A 19,881-nucleotide genomic window follows, 5' to 3' on the forward strand; every position below is an offset into this window, starting at 1 on the left:
AAAACACACAGGTAGCTTTAATTCAGGGACTGCTTTAGGAAATAACAGTTACAAAAACACACCAGTTAACCTGAACAAAACTCCTTTTTCTTCTTTGGAGTAAAAATGTAGTAAAATGAAATGACACTTAAATTACAAAAATCAAATTCAGCATTTAAAAAACAAAAAAAGATGTCAGCTGATGGCAAAGTGACATTTGACGTGTACAATTAATTCAAAATCATTGCCATTTAAAATGGATGCCGTATAAGTGTGTGCCAGTGTATCGTGGATATCTGTATGAAAATAAAAAGATGTTAAATCAGATTGTTGAAACACATTTTTTTGTCGAGTTATTAGTTGTGAAAACAAAAAATGACATCTTTTTTTTTTTAAAGACAAAAGCACTACGATATAAACCAACACAAGGGTTTTTAAAAAGATATTTTAAATCTAATTCACCAGCTGATCAGTTTCTCTAAATGTGAGCTTTTACTCCCCGTCACCTTCACCCGTATCAACCTCCCTGTTGTCCTGTGGCACGTTTTTCTCATCGTCTCCTTCGCCTTTCTTCTCCTCCTTGTTCGTCTCTTGTGAATCCTGTTTCTCCTTCTGCTCAGCTGTACTCGTATCCGTTTTTGCTGTGGTCACGTCAGGCTTTGGTGTGTCCTCTTTCACTACTTCCTGGACGTTGTACTTTCTATACAGCGTATAGTCTTTTACCACACTGATGCAACAAACAGCCTTGATGACCTCCACAATGATTGTCAGTTCTGGGTTGGTCAAATCAACCTTGTTCTTTGGGTTCAGCTTCCCCACTAGACCTGTAATGTTGGGAAATCAAAAGAATGAGTCAGTTTTCATTTACTTTTTGAACCCGAGGAAATTATCGGACCGTGTTAACAACAGGACAACCTGCAATTGATTTGATTATGTCGTCTCTCTTGTTGTGGCTGCTGTTGCGCGCCTTGAAGGCGATCTGGTAGGTAGCACAGCTGGGGGTTTTGAACCAAGTCTCCAGGTAAGTGGTCAGGTACTTCACCATGTCATCCTGGAAGGCCTTGCATGTTCCAGTTACCTGGATGAGAGGAAAACAAGGATAAGACACTAAGTAAAACTTAAGAGGATAAAAAAAAATATATAGGGCCCAGGTTTTAAAATAACCTGGGCCCTATATTTTTTTTTTTCATTTTACATATTTTTGGTTGAAAATGAGTAGCAGGTACAAAAGCTTTTGGAATTGGTCCAGTAGATCGCTTCTGGAAAGGAAAGGATCCCTACAGAGATAGATCTTTTTTATTTGCCCAAAAACAGCCATTATGTCGCTCAGTTCAAACCACCAGACTCCATTGATAAAAACATTTAATTATAATTATATAAATATTATAATTTTACCTCACTGAAAACGGCAGTTTCTGGTCTAGTTATTGTGATTTTAGTGTTTTAAAACATTAGTTTGGATCTGAACTAACCCAACAACATATGCAAACTAAATGATTGAGGCAGTGTTAGACCAGCAACTCCTGTGTTGTGCAATTTAAAAATCACTGTTTTTCTTAATGGAGTCTGGTGACTGTGAACCAAGGAATATAACGGCTGTTTGTGGTTGAACAATAGGGCAGGTCCTTTCTTTAATGCAGTCGGTCATTTCGAATGACAATCTGAGCCTGTTAATGTGTGGCTGAGGTAATCTACTAATTCCAAAATGTAAAACTCAGACCCAAAATATGTAAAAATATGAATAGTTTCAATAAACACGAGAAGCTAACAAATATCATCATCAACATCTTTCTATATTGTATATGTTAGATCACATATATCTAATCAAACTCAGTTAGGTTGACTGTTTCACAGTTTCAGCTCCTCACTGGTAGCATTCGAAGGATCACACGTGACTTTTTCTTCTTGGTGGTGTGGAGATCAGACAGGATGTGATGAACCAGCTTGTCAGATTCTAGGAGGGAAAAGAACACAAAAATAAATCAATTAATCGTGACCACAATATTGACAGCTGACATAATAAAAAAAGACATCAGTGACCTTAAAGGACTTACCCAGATTTTGAGTTCTGATGAAGATGACATTGTTCGCTCCGCTGTCCAAAGCCTGAAAGCGTCTCTCCTGTTTCGCTCCAGATGCTTGCAGCTTTGCCACTTCCTTCTTCAGCGCCACATCAACATCTTCTTCATCAGCCTCCTCTTCTTCACTGCTGCTCCCATTATCGTCCTGCAGCTGTGACCATGAGTGGGCACTTTGTTAATCAATCGATCAGTCGAAAACGTAAGCATAAAAAGAAAAGCCCCTTGTGGTGTGAGTGCAGGGGGCCGTCATTCATATTTACTTCAGCCAAAGATAAGCAATTTATGATATAATGATATAAAACGAGCAATTCCTCAAATTTGTTAGACGGAAACAGCACCTTAAATTGTTGTGGATTAAACATACTCTAAAAAGCAAGCTATTCAGTCGGATAGAACTTTATTATATTAATGCAATTCAAATTTCAAGCAACTTAAAATAACTTTTTTTAAGCACCTTTAAAACCTTGAAAACATTAAAATTCGAGCATTTTGGAGGATTTCCAGCACCCCTATGAACCCTGCAGCAAATAGTTGCCACTGTTTAGTTGACAGCTTTTATAAAACATTTGACTGTTGTTAATTAGCTTCCTGTCAGCTGACTAAACGATTAATCGATTTAGCTCCATACAAGTTGGTCACAATTAAGTAAATCCCCTGACGACACACTAACATTAGAGAAGCATGAGATTTAATCCAAGTCTGCTCCCAGGTGCACACTGAAAAGCTCTCACTCTGTAAACATGTGCAAGTAAAATGTTATGTGGTTAAAACCTGAACCAACGTGGAAAAAAGGGGCCTCGTGTGTAACTGGCAGAGAAAACGATGTGATCTGTGTGCCAGTGCTGCTGGACTCACCTTCTCGGGCCCGTAAAGCTTCTCGGCGTACTCGTTGAGCAGGTTGAAGGCCTCCGCGGTGCACTTCCTCTCGTTCATGTTGCATGTGATGAGGATGCCCTGCATGCCCACCTCCAGCTCCCGGGAGCCCTTACACCGCTTGTTGTGGTGGCCGTACCGCTTCTTGCTCCGTTTCCTCGAGTCGTTTGACACGGCGGACATGTTAGCAGACAGCTCTGGTTCAAGTCCAAACCTTTTTTTTTTTTTTTAAAGCTAAAACAGCAGCAGGCTGCGTTGTTGTTTTGGTTACTTCCCCTCGGCTTTATTAGCCGTTAGCTAAACAGTTCGGGCTAAAACAGGAGCATTTAAAGCTGCAGCGGCTTGGATGTAAAAGCCATGTGAAGTTTTAGAAAACGACACAACCTTCCTGGCTGCACATGTGTTAAAGTACAAGCTGGAGCTGATTCAGCCGACGGTGTTTCATTCAGACACAACACACCACGTTTTCTGGTCGTCCTGTACGGCGTGTGAGGAGGGACAAAACACTGCCGCGTTTTCGCGAATCATTACACACTTGCAGATAAATGTCACTGTAACATGCTGCATACCTCATAAAAACTGTGGGGTGATGTAACTATATACATTTAAACATGTAATGTGTGTATTTTCTTGATTGTAGTTATATTTATTCAGTAGCTTTAGATACTAGTTACTCTGCAGATTTAGATTATTCATACAAAATATAAATCAACTAATGAATTATGATGTACTTTTATAGGTTAAGTTACCCAGGAGTTTAAAAAAGTCATTAAAATTAGTTAGTTGGCACATTAAAACATCATAATTATATATTATATATATTATAACATTATAATCCTGTAATGTATTTCTGAGATGAGCCATTCTGCATGAGTGCTTCTACTTTTTTAAAGTATATTTTGATGCTAATACTATTTACTAAGATTTTGAATGTAGGAGTTTTACTTGTAATCGAGTATTTTTACACTGTAATACTGCTACTTTTATTTACGTAGAAGATCTGAGTGCTTCTTCCACCACTGATAAAAACTGTCTAATCAAAACCGTGGGCACAATTAAATGATTAAAACATGACACAAAGTCAAAATTAAAACAGTCACTTCATAGTTTTATTTAACATTTCATTTGATCTCCAAAACACATTTCTAAAAGGGTATATTTAACATACAATACATTGAAGTTTATTATCACTGTTCATTATTGGTTGTTTTATTAATTGCTCTTTCAGTAGAATCCATATCGCTAACATAATGATTAATTTAATAAGTTAATGTCATTATTCATTCAAGCTCATTACACTTGTCATAAAAAGTATGACTCACTTTATGATGCTGTGAAATACAGAAAAAGCAATGAAGTAGTTCTTTTGGGCACTTCACCTTGATAAAAGCCAATTAACTGTCCAAACTAGAATCAATACATTTAATAGATCAATGTCAATAAAACACACCTGCTTTGTGCTGCTGTATGTAATTCCTAAATAAATAAAATAAAACATTAAGCGGAGAAACGAACAAAACACCATTATAGATGAACAGTCTTTGTGAAACTTATTTCATCAGAGTCTGTGTGCCTGAGGGAGAACACACACCATCAGCTGTTTCTCCAACAAGTTAACAGCTCTTTCTTATCACTGACCTGTGGGGCGGACGGCAGCTCAGAGCTGAGTTGCTCTGGCAGAGTGAGACGGAGGATCTGACAGCAGGAGAGGCCGCTGAGCTGCTCTTCATCACAGCTGACTCCCACTTAAAGAACTCACAGCCCTTCTGGATCCTGCCTCCGCTGCCCGAGCGGCGCACCGGACAGCAATAAAACCCTCTCCCGTGGTTGGGACCACCGTTGGATACGACCTGGCGCTTTGCATGGCGCCCGCACGCACACAGCGGGGATGTGATCTTCTGCCCTCCTTTCAGGGTCACAGAGATGCAGGGCCGACTGGGGCAGGAGGAGAGCGTGTTGGCTGACAAAGATGAGAGGACGTTCCTTGGGGTGGAAAAAGAGCATGAGGAGGGACGGGAGGGATTTGCTGGGTCAGCGTAGATGGTAAAGGAGGATTTTGGAGTCTGTTTGTGCTGTGTGATGACAGCTTTGGGCCTGGCGAAGGAGGTATTAGGGGTGGAGGTCTTATCTGGAATGAAGGGTTTGGGTTTGAAGGTAAAAGGTGTGTTTGCTTTAGAGTTTTCATGGGGTCCATCTGACTTTTCTTGCACTTGCAGTACTTTGAGTCCTGTTTTGTGCTGATTTGATTTGGAGACCCGAGTAACAGTCTTCGGCACCGCAAAACAACCACTGGGCTCTGAGCTCGTTGAATGCTGCCTGATTTCATTCAAGTGCTCAGACACATTAAGGTGGGATCTCATTTTAGTGGATAGAAACGTTGCTGATGAATTACTCGTCATCTTTTGAGTTTTAAAGCCGTTTTCAACGCTCATTGTTTCTCTCATACTGTCCCTTAACATGATCTGATGATGTGTTTTAACAGGTTCTTCCCACACACGATCATCAAATCCTCTCTCCATTTCACTGGTTACATCTTCACCACCCTCCAACACCACATCATCATATGACCCACACCTGTCCTCTGTTTCCACTAACAGTCCCGCATCTTCCTGTTCTTCCACCGCTCCCACTGTTTCTGAGAGCTGAGGCAGATTTGAAAGACAGCCCACAGTAGTGGAACACAGAACAAGGCTGTTGTTATTGTGCCGTGACTGACAATTTATCGTAACTGGAGAGGAAACGTTAATGACTGACCCCCTTCTGCGTCCCCATAAAGGCCCAGTTGTACCATTCAGCAGCGTCGTTGGTGAGATCAGGCTCTGACAGATTGGAACACATTCCTGTACTGATGTGGAGTTCTCTTTTGTCTCTAAATCCCTTCTGAGGTTCTCTGAACATGATTTTATTTGACATGATTTAGGGGGAATCTTGGATGATGAGGGCTTGTTTGTGCCAAGTGTGTTTTCCTCTTTGTCACTTGTGGATTTTTCTTTCTTCTTGTCTGCGGTTGTGTTTCCAAACATGGGTTTGACCATTAACGGGGTCTATAAGAGGAAGATAAGACGAGAGATACAATCAGTAACTTAAATATATCACCTATTCCTTATTTTTTCTAGTGGCTGTCTTGTCTGCAGCATGTATATTTAGCTTTCTCTACCTGTCTAAAAACTGGACCAAGTGAAGGCACAAATATCAGTGTTTGTGATTTGCAACAGTCCACTTATATATTTGTTTATTCACATAAGAAAGATTCACAACAACCTTAAAAACTCTTCATCCATGTAGTCTTGCATACAGTCATCATCCATAACAGAGTTTGTGTGGGGAGACAGAAGGGGACCGGGGATTTAGGAGTTGGGATGCATCGCTGGACGGTAGCCACTCACCCTCACCAGGCTCCTAGTGATCTTCATCACACACCCGTCCCTCATCATCCTGGCTGCCAGCCGAGCTGTATTTTGAGCGTCATCCAAACCTGAGGAAAGAGTAAAAAGGAAGACACATAGGATTAGATTTAGTCTAATTTCTACGTAGATTTATTTTGACCAAGGAAGTTTTTCTTTTTTTGGATACCAGAATGTTCTCTCCCTGAAAACTGTATTCCCAGATCTTGTAGTGCACCGTTCAGGCCTTTGGGTTTCCTGTCGTAAAACAACTGTAAAATACAATAATGGTGGTTAATCATGAGATGAGCAGTGCTGAAGTGATTATTGATTTGGTTAATCATATAATCATCTATTATTTAATTGTTTCAAATTCTGGTTTCAGTTTATCATATCTGAAGACTTGCTGCTTTTCCTGCTTTCATGTCAATAATAATTAAATACCTTTAGGTGTTTGGGCAATATAAGCAAGCAGAATACTTTAGCTAGGGCTATGGTAATTTAGGATGTGAATATGCCATAACTATAGAATATCATTTATTTTAAAGATAAAACAATCAAGAAAACAACAGGTACACTGAACAACTGCAAAACTAATTGTACAGTGGTAGGTATGACCGAGAAAGCATTAAAGAGAACAGAGGTGTAAAGACAAAGCGAATAAGCTTCCACTTACCCTGTAGGTGCTTCTCAGGTCTATCCAACTGTTGAGCACATCAGGTTTATGGAGTTGCTTGCGTTTACACTCATACTGCAAACAAACTCCAAGATCCCAGTCTGACTTGCAACAAAAATGGAGACACATCAAAATTAGCAATGTGCTTTTGCTAAGTGTCTCCAAATAAACCATGCTACTGTGGTAAGGCAGGCTTACCACTGACAAACAAACCCAGATAATTCAGTGCTCTTGTACAAGAAGTACAATACTTAAAGAAAATGGCATTCTAGTTGATGTTAAGTATGCTCTTGCAGAGGCTTTTACCTGACCAAGTGAGGAAAGTGCAGCGTTTTTGAGAAGGTGAAGGTGCAGAGGATCTCTGCTGGGTGTCAGGAAAGACCACACCCATCTGGAGCTGCAGATTTTGCAGCCAGCGGTTGAACCGAGAGAGACAGATCTGGAGGGGGATCCCTGCCTCAACTTGCATCTGGGAGACACAAGAATGAAGCTGTCAGATAGTAGACAGATGTAAAACTGTATATAGTACACCAGATTGTGCATGATATGTTTGTGGCAGTGTATTTATGCCTGTATGCAGACACCTGAGTGATCCCGGTCAGCTCAGTGCAGAACTCCGACAGAATAGGGCGCTCTTGAGGTTGAACATAAGTGTGAAACTCGGACTCGACCTCCCCTGTGGACGTGTTCAGCAGAACAGCAGGAAACTCGACTGCACAGAAAGAGGAAAGGGAAGAGGGACGGATGTTATCAGCAATTAGGGTGAAAAGATGGGGAAAAAAGAACTGTCCACACATATAACATATAAAGGGCCTCATACTAATTTCCTGGCTGTAGTTGTTTTTCTCTCTCCAGCAAGTGGACTCGAAATCAATCACAATCAGGTATGAAAACATTTGATCTGAAAGAAAACACACAGTATTAAACAGTCACAAAGGCAACAGTGTGATCCAGAGTGAAAATGAACAGACAAGTCTAAGCATCAGTTCAAATAAACAATACGTTACTTACTCGATAGCAGTGATTTCTTTGATCCATTAGAGGACCGCTGCCTCAGTAATCCTAGTTCTCTGTGGAGGCAGGACATTAAAGAGCCTGTTGTAAGTGCAGCATCGTTGAACTTACTGTTAATTTAACGTGTTTTTGCCAAATCTTAGCGAAAGCAAATACATGAGAGCCACAAACTGGAGCTAAGGGTGAGTGCCCTTAACATCTTTAAACACAGATATAGTCAGTACTTAAATAATATTAAGGCAAGTGACGTTACACAAATGATCGTTATTTAAAAAGAATCAAATCACATATTACAACATGTCATTTCCCTTTGTGTTCCCAGTTAGTTGTTTACATTAGCTCTTTAGCTAACGCTACACGCTAAAGGTTCATGGTTATCAGTTAACTACTTACTTGGCCAGTTTCCTTGTAGACATAGCGTGGGCCGTAAATGAATTCGGGCAACTAACTTTACAAGAATATAGTTTTAAAAAAGGGTCTTGTCACCAGCTACGTTAGAAAACGGAGCAAAAAATCGCGCTGTTATTTTAAACTGTGCATCCATCATTCTGCGCTTGATTAAGAGCGGCTGAAAGTCATTGAAATCAAACGCAGACACAGATAGTCGATCACAGAAAAATCCTCTGAATGTATCGAAACTGAACGAAATCTACTTCCGGTTTTACCACTTTATCATCAAAATAAAAGCATAGACTTGGTTTAACCTTAAGACTTAAAACACAGCATATAAAAGACAACACCGCTGAAAAACATTTATATGCCAACATAGTGGTCGCCTGATAGGCAATGTACGATTTTCTATAGCTAAACACAATTACAATCCATACTATTTAGCCACATGTTCTGACTGAAAAACATTAGCTTGAAACATAAACAGTGTATTTTTAAAAGATACAACCCGGAAGTAGTGTTAATATTTTTTAAACTTTACACCGGTAACGCACATCCATGGAAACGTTCTGTAGCGCCTGTGCTGTAACCATGTGTTTTTAGCTTCTTACAGTCGTGGAGAAACATGAATTTTGAGCCTGCAGGACCAATAACATCTGGTATTTACATATTTCTATCGTCCTTACTATTGTCACGCATATACCGAACTTATAAATTCTCCTAAGTCATACATGTATAAGTGTAAATTCTTGTTTTAGATTGATAACGTTAGCTAGCTAAAAGTGTAACCTGGTGTTTCCTGTGTTATTGTTATTTTTTTACTAATGAACCACAAATCTGATCTCAGAGTTCAGCCACCGAAGCAGTGTAACGTTAGTTTACTTTATTTACCTGACAGCTGCAGCACCAAGAAAGCTAAATAGTTATACTTTTAACACACACTTCCCCTCACAGTGGGATAAAGTACCTCAAAGACACCAGGCACTGAAATCATTACTGTGCTGCTTTATAAACTAAGGAATTAAATGTAACCCAAAACTCCAACATGTACAACATTATAACCTATTAAAGGGTGAATTTGTCACAGAATACCAGTCAGAATGGGAAATTTGATACTTATATTAAAACAATACGGCACCTCCCATTGAGGATTATACTGTAAGCGTGTTCTTGTACAAACCACTTTTCTCTTGTTGTGCCTCAGACTTCTATGATCTGTGGTGTCTCTATTTCAACTATATAAAATAGTTAAGAGATGTATCTACAGGGAATGAATGTTTTATTATTAATGAAAGCCAGAAAACCCCCACTTTCAGTGCAATATTCAGTGCCAACTTTTGATATTTGACAATTTTTTTATGTTGAAAGAATGTTGAGCTTCCATGCACAGCCCCAGTTTACTGAACACAGGCCTCTGTTCTACCATCATAAACAAAACAATACAAATTTAAAGAAAAACAAATTTAAATCCTGCTCATATATAAACTTCTGCTGTTTGACAGGAAGTAGATGATGTTCTTTTTTAAAAAATCTCCCAGTAGAAACGTCAGCTTGAACATGGAGCCTTCGACGTCATCAGCAGCGACATGCAAAAGAAAGAACAGAGAGATCATCTTCCCCACAGTGCATGAAAACGCCAAGAGGTCAAAATCTGCGCAGGAAGGTGACGAGACGCTCGAGGGTGAATGCTCCTCCTGCTCACAGAGCATCTCTGTGCCGCTCGACTGCCTTCGACAACCAATTACCCAGAATGAGATGATAGAGCTGCTGCATTTTGCCGCTCTGGGGAAAAGAGGTGGCATTAAACAGCCCAGGTAATGACTCTGGTAGTAAAGTCCTATCAGCTCTCATCAGTTATTTCTCTGTGACATTCTTTAACTGCGTCCATGTGCTATAACAACACCACTTACACTAATGTCTTAATTTCCTTTCCTCCCCTGTGTCTCTTGTAGTTGGTGCCATCTCCACGGTCAGAGGTGGATTCAAGCTCTGAACGTGGTGATCGTGGAGGGCCTGACCCAGAGTCACTTTTACAAATACTACCTCAGCCTGCAGCACCTCAGGACCAACTACACCACTGTAAGTAACCAGAGAAATGGATCACAGAAGGAGTGATGGGAGAATTAGGAAAAAAAATCATATTTGCAGTGTCAGTATTTTGTGTTTACACTGGTCTGTTTTTGCTCTTGCTGGATTAGAGAGTCACCTTTACTCCATCATCTACCAATCTGGCATCAGAAATCTTCAGCAGTGAAGTTCCTGAACCAGAGGATCGATCTCTTTCCCAAAGACGTAATGAAAGTGCTGAAATACACAAAGGTGAGAGTCGTGCATGGTTATGCTCTGTTTGTGTGTAGAACTGGGCAGCATCTTAATACATGAGACCAGGTGTTGTCATTTTGGCTGTTTAATGTGACCCACGTGACTTTACCCTTTCCTGGTTTCTAAAGGCTGCTCAAGAGTTGAATGTTATTATGATATTTTCTCTCAGCTGTGGTTTGTGTTTTTGATCTTGCTCTTAATTGTGCATGCGTGTGCTGCTGTGTGCCTCTGCAGCACTGATCACTCACCCAGTAATCATCTCGTTTGGGACGCAGAGGAGAGGACTGACAGCGTATGTTCTCACCCAGGAGGTGATGATCAAGAAACACTTTCCTGTCAAAGGTTAGTCTCTCTCTCTCTCTCTCTCTCTCTCTCTTTCTCTCTTATGACATTTACAGTTAGCTGGATAAATAAAATGCTTCCACTCCTGTGCTTTCAGTGCTTTTTACTGCCACTCAGACTCCTCAGCAGGAATACTTTATGTTCTTGTGTTCCTGTTTCTCCCACCTTCACTAAACCATAAGGGCTTTTATATTTTGTCTACTATGGAGCCCTTTTTTTTTAAAAAAAAAAACAAAACAGTCTCAGTTTTTGGGTGTGAAAAATGGTAGCTTAAAGCTTAGTGTAGATCAAAAGCCTGAATGCAGAGAAAGAGATACATTTCAGATTTACCTGGATTAGTGTGGACGTGGTCTCTCACCATTTCCACCTTCTCACTTCGTTTTTTGTTTCTTTTGATACAGGAATGCCGGGCTTTGAGGAATTTGTGTGCACGGACAGCTATGATTACGTGACCGACAGCAGCCGTCTATATGGACTTGACTGTGAGATGGTGAGACGCTCTCAATGATGTATTTAATTCCCACAGACAGACAAGTGTGAAGAAATATGCTCATGATACAGTAATTCTACAGTACCGTTTAAAGTTATGATATATATCATAGATATACTATTTTGATTTGTTTGTTTATCTTTAATTTTCATATTATTGTATGATACAATAATATGAAAATTAAAGATAAACAAACAAATCAAAATAGCATACCACATTCTGGCCAGATAAAATGTACAATACTGTCCTGTAAAGACTATAAATGTAAAAGTATGTGTAGGATGTAGGATACGTGCTTAAAAACAAAGCAGCCGGTTTTATTGAGTCGAGCGCTGCAATGATTTAAAGCATATGTGTGTTACTTGTAGTCGGTTTTGAGAAATATTTACCACATGACAGAATGAGCTGCATCACTTTGAAGCTTTGCTATTTCACTCACCTGTCACCCTGGATAGTCTGTAAATAGCTGCATTCTGCTTGACTTGACTTTTTAAGACTAAACCATGCAGAAACTAAACCGTGGATGGATCAAACACCCTGTTCTACATATATGGATTCTATTTTTTAATCATTGGGTCGTTCCTCTCTAGTACACTCTCCATTTATTTAGCATTTCTTTGCGTCCTGTAATAGTGTTATTGTTGCTTTTGTGAGCAGGTTGCTGTGAGGATTTTTGGGATACTTCAAGGTTTCCATCCAAGTGTGTTTATGTTGTGCTTCAGTGTCTAACAGAGAAGGGATACGAGCTGGTTCGTGCTTCTCTGGTGGATAGTGACGGGAACTGTCTGCTAGACGAACTGGTGAAACCTCAGAATCTAATCTACAACTACCTTACCAAGTACGAGGACACACACACACACACACACACACACAGAGCTGTATTTTTGAGAACCATCATCAGCCGCTGTGTTAAAATGTTGCCTGCGGTGCTGGCTGCGTTCTGATAGGTTCTCTGGTATAACCGCAGCGATGTTGCAACCAATCACAACCACCCTGCGGGACGTTCAGGTGAAGCTGCTGGCGTTGTTGCCAAGAGACGCAGTCCTGGTGGGCCATTCCCTGAACAACGACCTCATGGCTCTGAAAGTGAGTCACCACTGACATTTTGATTTCTGCTTGTAACAATTTAATTACCAGGACCCGGCTGTGATCTGAGTTGTTTTTGTTTTTTTGGGGATGTTTGAATGTGAAGTGAACTTAAGGTCGGGGCAGCTTTGTGCCTGTTGGTAAAAGTCTGTGTTCAGCACAACATGCCTACAATAGTCTTTACAGCCTCTATGTGTACAACCGTTTGCATCGCTGTCTACCAGAGTGCATGTCTTTTATTACCACTGACAATTTTTCAAATAGTGCACATAGAGGCAGTGTTGGAATCTAGTAATCAGTGGGAAATATCGTACGATTTACTCCACCACATTTGTTTGATGACTTTAGTTATTGATCATTTTTTAGATTAAGTTATTACTTAGAAAAGTTTAGAAAATACATCACATGGTGAAAGATTTCCCACCATTTTGGCTTCTTACATGTTTACGAAATAATCAGCGTCTCTTTGGGGCTCCTTGTCTCATTTTAGATTATTTATTATTTGCAGTTCCACCAAAGAGACATTTTCCCTTTAAACTTTTCAAACGGCTTCTTTTAAATATTTCTGTGAAATATATATATATATTTAATATTTCACAGAAAAATCAAAGATCAGAGAAAGATCCAAAGATGAATACAGATTGCAGAAGTTTTTCTTCTTTCCTCTCCCATTAATCATCTCAGACCTCTCAGATTCACTTTGTGACCCTTTGGAGAGGCCTGACCCTGAGTTTAAATGCCAAACTTTATATAAAATAGTTCAAACTATAAGAGTGAGAGGCTGCTTACACATTTGATGCAACAGTATGAATAATTTCATTTGTCACCGGCAGATTTTCTGCAAAACCTTTGACCCATTAATAATAATACGTATATTCACAGTTTGGTGTAGGTACTTACATTTAAGTAAAAAATATGAGTATTTCTTCCACCACTGTGCGAAGACTTTAATTGTTGGGATGCTGCGCTGCACTCAACTGAACCTCAGAAATGAACGTCTCATATATTCAAATAAACCTATTACACTGTAGGGCTTTTATATTCAGACGCTGTAAACGGTCTGATAGGTGTAGTAAAACTTGAACCTAGTCTGGCACAACATGAAACATAAAGTTGTATTTTATAGTTATCAGAGTATTCCCTTCACACGTTTTGGGGGTTTCACTTAAAAGGCTTTGGACAATGAGTTGGGACCTTTTTGTCCACATTGTGGGGATGCTTGTCCTCACCACTCACTTAATATAGACATCTGAAAGCAGACATCAAGGTGTTTGTAACATGTCAGAAATTCATGTCAGCTGGTTCTTATTTCAAAACTGGCAGACAGTTATGTTGTCCAAAATGTCAACATGATCGACTAAATGGCTGCAGAAGGAAACAACTATGTCATTTTACACTCTTCATGCCAGCAATTCCGTTTTTCAGGTATATTATGGGTGTGTTTCATTTTGGAGAGGCTCTCTTCAAACCCACATTATTGTTTTTGTATGAAAACTCAAAGTTACGACCTGTATTGTGATTGTCTTCTCCCTGCAGCTCATCCACCAGCATGTAATCGACACCTCGCTGCTGTACAAGAGAGAGTTTGGACAGAGGTTTAAGCTCAAGGTCCTGGCTGAGACTGTGCTGAAGTAAGTGGTCTTTCCCTCTCTCTCTCTCTCTCTCTCTCTCTCTCTGTCTGTCTCTCCCATCATGCTTTGTAATTTAATTTCCCACTTGTGTCCCAGGAGGCAAATACAAACTGAAGAGAAGAAGGGTCATAATCCCACTGAGGATGCTTTAGCGGCTCTGGAGCTGGCTCAGTACTTTATTAAAACAGGACCTCGTCAGGTAACACATCATTTTTGAACACACACACACACACACACAAACACTCACACACAGCTGATATAACTATGTATGCTCACTGTCAGGTTGTAGAACGCCATATGGAGGAGCTGTGGGGATATGCAATAGAAGAGGACTCCCCTGACTGTGCACCTGCACCGACTCCAAGCCACAGGTACAATATATTATAGAGTCTGCAATCTACTAATTTCTCTACCTTCATCTGTCTTTATCTGAAATCTTATAAAAAAACAAACAAACTAGAATAATTTCAACTACGAGCAAAAGACTGTATGAGGTTTAACGCCCTGCTGAAAATCTGAAATGATAGACTTAGGGAAAGATACATTCAATTCACTTCAGTGGTTTTATTGTCATATGTACGGATAAAAACATGTTTCACCGCACAATGAAATTCTTGCTTTGACCTTTTGCCTTCAATGCTGCTTCAGGATTAATAAAATAGATAGATGAATAGATGAATAGGAAAAGAAAGGAGTGGCTATACAAGAAGAAATATATAGATGTAGATAGATGTGTCTATTGCACCAATATCTCCCATTACTAATGAAAGCATTAAAATTCTATCAAAGCATTTGTGACACATCTTAGTTACTAGTAGAAGGAGTCTCATCGCACATCGCATCTCATTCTCATTCATTTGGTAGTAGTAGTAGTAGTAGTAGTATTATATAGCACATCTCCTCACTCTGAAGGTACACGTGTTATATATTATTATTAGTAGTAGTGGTATTATTTGTATCATCATTATTATTATAATATGGTACAGTGTACATGTTGTTATATATTATTGTTGGTAGTAGTAGTAGTATTATTGGTTTTATATAGTACAGCGCCTTACTATGATTGTGCATGTTGTTATAAATTTTTATTAGTAGTTTTATTAGTAGTGGTATTATTGTTGTTATTATTATTATTATTATAAGACTCTGGACTCACCTGGTGCAGTAATTTACCTCTGTGTAATAATTTGTAATAATAATTTTTGATACATCTTTTTTTTTTTATTCATACTTTTATATATTTATATTTTACTTTGTGTTTGAAGTGTATTCTTATTCTTATTCTTTTGGAGCTGTGTGTAACAAAAAGCAATTTCCTCCTGGGGATTATTAAAGTAATTCTGATTCTGATTCTCCATCTTTATTTCTTGTGCAGATTTGCTGACGTGCTACAGACACTCGGCCGGTCTGTTGCCTTTGTTGGGAAGCGCTCTGACGTCGCCCTGGATCTGTCCAAGCAGCAGTGGCACAACTCTGATAAAATGGTGAGACAGGAGCCGTGTACTTCCTCCTGACCTTTACCCAGTCAGACATTTACGATGAGCTTGGTTTTCCACCAAGATATTTGGTTTTGATGAAACAGCTTGACAGTTTACAATAAAGTCGGACAGGTGAAGTTTTATTTTCCAGAGATGACTTTGATTATCTCTGGTGATATTATTGGTGAATATACACTACATGTATCCGTTTGCTGCAGGAGGCGATCGGCAGCTGCTTTTGCACTCTTTTTCCCCTCCACTCACTATGTCCTGTGCCTTTCCTCTTTTTCCTCATCATCCTCCCCTTAACTCTTCCTCTTTCCTCCTCCCCTGCCTCTGTTACTTTCTCCCATCTCCTTCAGGTGTTGGCCTCTTTCAGGAGGCAGACCAGGCATTCCTTCCTCTCAGTGCTCCAGCTTCCTTCCCTCTCAGGCCACCTGAAGAAGCGCTTTCCTCATCATTACCGGACGGTGAGGCGTTTATTCCGAACATGAAGAATTCAAAGTGTCTGAGTGATATTTTAATGTGCTGCTTAATGCGTGTGTTTACGCTGCAGGTGTGTGCAAACCTTCGAGACATGTGCGTAGTGTTTGCCGGGCCGTTCCCTGCAGGTGCCTCTGAGGGGGAAGTGAAGCGACTGTTTGGCCGCTGCGGACCCGTTGAGAAAGTCAAAATGTTGAAATTAACTTCCAGAGTATGTCTCACATACATCATCTTTCTTTATTTTACATTTAATAAACTGCTTTTTGTGTTTATGTCACCGATTAACAACTGAGTACCTCTAAAGATGTGGTCATAAGTACTTCAGTTCATGTAAACTAAAGCTGTAAAATAGTTTTTTTTATGTTTTTTGGATGCATTCATTTATCTTTCCTATGTTTTCTGCCAATGTTTGGTCTCCAGGTTCATGCAGAAGTAGAGTTTAGGCTGCTGGAGGGAGCTCTGCTGGCTTTAAAAAGTCTGAATGGATTTAATATGCAGGGACAGTGCATCAAGGTAACTGTCTTCCCTTTTTTCTTTTCCTGCTACTTATTCCCTTCACAAGGAAGTTAAAGACATTCTGAGGCTTCTCCAGGCTGTTAACTAAAACATCTCTAAACTGCTGCATCTCCAACATTTTTGCTTGTGTGTGCCTTTATCAAGGTCCAGAGGCCTGTTTATGAGTCGATGCTGGACTTGGATCTGACTCTTGATGCCCTGATGTGTGAAAACAGCAGTCAGCTCTACGCCGTAAAATTAAAACCCACTGTGGCTGAGTCCATGCAAATTTCTGCAAAGGTCAATGGACACACGTTAGATGGAAACTGTTCAGGTAATACTCCTGGTACAACAGCTAAAGTAAACAGGAAGCGGCGGCGGCACATCTGCAAAAAGCGTGAAGTGTTTGTGGAGACAGTCAGAGAGACATTTGGTCGCTTTGGTGCGGTGGAGAGAGTTTTCCTGCCTCCCAAACCTGAAAGACGTGACAGACATGCAAGACATGTATACATAAGTGAGTAAAGATCAATATTATTCTTTACATTATTGTTGTACTGTATGTTTCTGAATTCATACTAAAGCTTCAGTGTGTCTTGGATTGACAGAGTTTGAGAGTTCAGAGTCCAAAGAAGCAGCCCTCAGCTCCTCCAAGGATCTCCTGCGGCAAAACTACCTCGCCTGTCCATCCCTAACGCCACACCACCTGCGCTCATGGGTTGCCATGACAACGCCAGTCACCACAGTGGATCCTGACTTGGAAGCGGCAGCGGAGGACGAGGAGAGGACCCACCGGCACACCAGCTCTCAGGTAAAGATAAGATACCTTTTTTTTTTTAACGATTGCTGATTGTTTTTATGATTAATTGCTGACAAAATGTTTCAGATTATTCTGACTGCACATTTTCTTGTAGAAAAATGAAAAAAGGCCATCAGTTTTTCAGTCAATCCCTGCTTTTCTATTTGTCAATGTCTTTTCTTCTTTGTCAACATAACAGACTACAGATTAGTATTAGGCAGGCTATGATAAAGCCTAAAGTTCTAAAGTGCACATGAGGCAGAGTTATTAGCACCTTGTATGAGTTGATTTTTTCTGACCTCTACAATTAATGATTTCTTGATCATGTGATGAAAATGTGTAATCTGTGCAGGACCAAGAAGTGGATGCCATGATGAGGAGGTTGGATCGCCACCTGAAGAGGCTTTTCAGATATCTCCCAGCCGGCACCCTGTCAGTGGTCGTTCTGCCCGGACACACCAGGTGAGGGCTCTGACGTTAGATGCGCCTTCCCTCAAACCTCAAGAAAAAAGCAAATTTTTGAAATGTCGCAGTAAAAACAAGAAAAAGAAAATGCTAATTAGTCATAATTCTATCAACTAATCTGGAGTGAATAAACAAGGCTCAGATCAAGTCAGTTAGGCCCCTGCAAGATGGCCGGTACACTGTCTGGAGACGAGGAAAAGGAAATGTAATGATTTAAATGCACAGGACAAGACCCCGACAGCACAAACAGTTCATCAGTCATGTGACTTAAATGTTCGCTACGCCAGAATATATTAGATAATAAAGGCTCCCATTTTTTTTTTTAAATACTCCCATTTCCATCAACCTTTTCTGATGTGATACTGTGATAAAATGTGCTTAAACATACTTTGATGGAAACGCAGCTCGAATTTGAGCATCTGTTACCAAGTGAAATATTTCTAAACCTTCTCTTTCTTTCTTCAGCGCCGAGGGCCACATTCCTGGTTTGTGCCTCATGGAGGTGACGCCGGGGTCGGGGGGAGAACAGTGACCCGGTCCTCTGTAGGAATGATCAGAAATGCCTTCACTCCAACGATGCCTGATCTTGTTTCTCACTTGAACCAAGTGAAATGAAGACAAAATAAATTATTAAAAAAATAAATTTCTACAGACTTTCCTTACCTCATACTTGAATTAATGCACAATGTATAACAAACACCATGTGAATGTATAACGCTACTTTTATTTTTAAGTAAAATGTAATTGTACTTTTAACTATGAGCAGCATTTACATGGATTTATGCATTTTGATACTGTACCATTAAAAATGTTTGTGTCAAACTTTGTCTTTTCATTATAGACCTTCAGTAACTGATCAGTTTGTAGTGTTTCACAAATCCAAACGGGGTTTTGTCATGGCAGACATTTTGACTTGTCATAGTAGGGAAAGCACAGGTGTTGCTGCTGGCCATGCCTGCATGCACAATACCAGGAGCCTGAAACTGAAGCAGCTACATGGAATTTGGCCATCACTTTTTTTTACACTTGTGCTTTTCCTACTGACATGTAAAAATGTGTTTCCTTTTGCATGGAAATATGACTAATTCAGGGAAGTAGACAGTTTGACATCATTACAAAGTGTAAGTCTTATAGAATTTTTTCTAAAAAGATGTTTTATGTTCATTACCAGCTAGGTTCAGCTGAGTGCGGGTGGAGACAGCGCTAAGATCTCCTTTAGCTATACTGATTGGTGATTGACAAACTACAGCAGGAGGCAGTGGTGATAGATGGAGCAAAAAGAAGGAACATGAGCAGCTCAAAAAACAGAGGGCTGAAAAAGACGTGAGGAGTAAAGGCTGCAGAGGTGCCAGTGGTGATCGGAGCACTGGGAGCTGTGACTCAAACTGGGAGAGTTGCTCCAGCAAATTCAACATCTGAGGTCTCTGTCCAGAGGAGCACAATTATAAGAGCAGATTCGATACTGCGCAGAGGCTTCAGACTCCCAGGCCTCTGGTAGAGGACCCGAGCTATTTTTGTTTTGTTTTTTCTTAGATGGATCACTATTAAAACATTTCTATAAATTACTTGTTTAAAAAAAAAAAAAAAAAAAAAAAATTGCTGTAGTCTTTTTTCTGTCACTGTTTCAACAGAAACTCTCCATCATACAGCTTCCCAGGCACCTTTATTAAAGACAAAATCTAAATGTGCCAATAAAGATTTTTAGCTCATTTTCTAAACAGAGGGGGACAAATATTAGGATTTCTTTTAACCATTAGATAACGACGTTATCAGTCTCAACATGGCCTCTAAATAAGCGCATATGACTGAAGAAAGTGTTTCTCTTGTGCCCTAAATGTGACTTGTACAGTGTGATGACAGTGTGTGGAGAATGGCCCTCAATTCAACTTTCAGCTCA

The 19,881-nt window shown here is 39.9% G+C and overlaps 3 protein-coding genes across 3 annotated transcripts; 1 reads left to right on the plus strand and 2 right to left on the minus strand.

Moving 5' to 3' along the window:
- thumpd1 (THUMP domain containing 1) lies at positions 1-3,399 on the minus strand. Its single transcript, XM_070827682.1, has 5 exons — positions 2,916-3,399; positions 2,034-2,211; positions 1,848-1,933; positions 895-1,057; positions 1-803 (listed from the first exon to the last, which is right to left on the minus strand). The coding sequence occupies exons 1-5, from the start codon at positions 3,114-3,116 to the stop codon at positions 472-474; spliced, it is 960 nt and encodes a 319-aa protein (XP_070683783.1). The 5' UTR covers positions 3,117-3,399; the 3' UTR covers positions 1-471.
- A 727-nt stretch (positions 3,400-4,126) lies between these two features.
- eri2 (ERI1 exoribonuclease family member 2) lies at positions 4,127-8,422 on the minus strand. Its single transcript, XM_070828389.1, has 10 exons — positions 8,400-8,422; positions 8,004-8,062; positions 7,813-7,893; positions 7,577-7,704; positions 7,299-7,461; positions 6,993-7,093; positions 6,507-6,588; positions 6,320-6,408; positions 5,380-5,977; positions 4,127-5,313 (listed from the first exon to the last, which is right to left on the minus strand). The coding sequence occupies exons 1-10, from the start codon at positions 8,420-8,422 to the stop codon at positions 4,547-4,549; spliced, it is 2,091 nt and encodes a 696-aa protein (XP_070684490.1). The 3' UTR covers positions 4,127-4,546.
- Positions 8,423-8,982: 560 nt separating this feature from the next.
- On the plus strand, positions 8,983-18,786 carry LOC139199011 (RNA exonuclease 5-like). Its single transcript, XM_070828013.1, has 19 exons — positions 8,983-9,055; positions 9,935-10,210; positions 10,349-10,475; positions 10,595-10,715; positions 10,953-11,060; positions 11,462-11,550; positions 12,273-12,388; positions 12,498-12,636; positions 14,173-14,267; positions 14,364-14,466; positions 14,550-14,638; positions 15,643-15,751; positions 16,108-16,215; positions 16,302-16,439; positions 16,649-16,741; positions 16,889-17,237; positions 17,329-17,531; positions 17,872-17,981; positions 18,450-18,786. Exons 2-19 carry the CDS (start codon positions 9,954-9,956, stop codon positions 18,514-18,516), a joined length of 2,421 nt encoding a protein of 806 aa, XP_070684114.1. The 5' UTR covers positions 8,983-9,055; positions 9,935-9,953; the 3' UTR covers positions 18,517-18,786.
- Positions 18,787-19,881: the final 1,095 nt, after the last annotated feature.

This window comes from Pempheris klunzingeri, chromosome 3 (assembly GCF_042242105.1).
Source record: "Pempheris klunzingeri isolate RE-2024b chromosome 3, fPemKlu1.hap1, whole genome shotgun sequence".
NCBI lineage: Eukaryota > Metazoa > Chordata > Actinopteri > Acropomatiformes > Pempheridae > Pempheris > Pempheris klunzingeri.

Coding starts and splice junctions, on each gene's coding strand:
- thumpd1 (XM_070827682.1), bottom strand. CDS start 3,116: ATGTCCGCCGTGTCAAACGACTCGAGGAAACGGAGCAAGAAGCGGTAC. Junction 1,058..1,847: donor TGATCCTTCGAATGCTACCA/GTGAGGAGCTGA, acceptor CCTCTCATCCAG/GTAACTGGAACATGCAAGGC. Junction 804..894: donor CATAATCAAATCAATTGCAG/GTTGTCCTGTTG, acceptor CCAACATTACAG/GTCTAGTGGGGAAGCTGAAC.
- eri2 (XM_070828389.1), bottom strand. CDS start 8,422: ATGTCTACAAGGAAACTGGCCAA. Junction 7,705..7,812: donor CAACTACAGCCAGGAAATTA/GTATGAGGCCCT, acceptor CTTTCTGTGCAG/TCGAGTTTCCTGCTGTTCTG. Junction 7,094..7,298: donor CACTTTCCTCACTTGGTCAG/GTAAAAGCCTCT, acceptor GTTGCAAGTCAG/ACTGGGATCTTGGAGTTTGT.
- LOC139199011 (XM_070828013.1), top strand. CDS start 9,954: ATGGAGCCTTCGACGTCATCAGCAGCGACATGCAAAAGAAAGAACAGA. Junction 11,551..12,272: donor ATGGACTTGACTGTGAGATG/GTGAGACGCTCT, acceptor GTTGTGCTTCAG/TGTCTAACAGAGAAGGGATA. Junction 14,467..14,549: donor TTAAAACAGGACCTCGTCAG/GTAACACATCAT, acceptor GCTCACTGTCAG/GTTGTAGAACGCCATATGGA.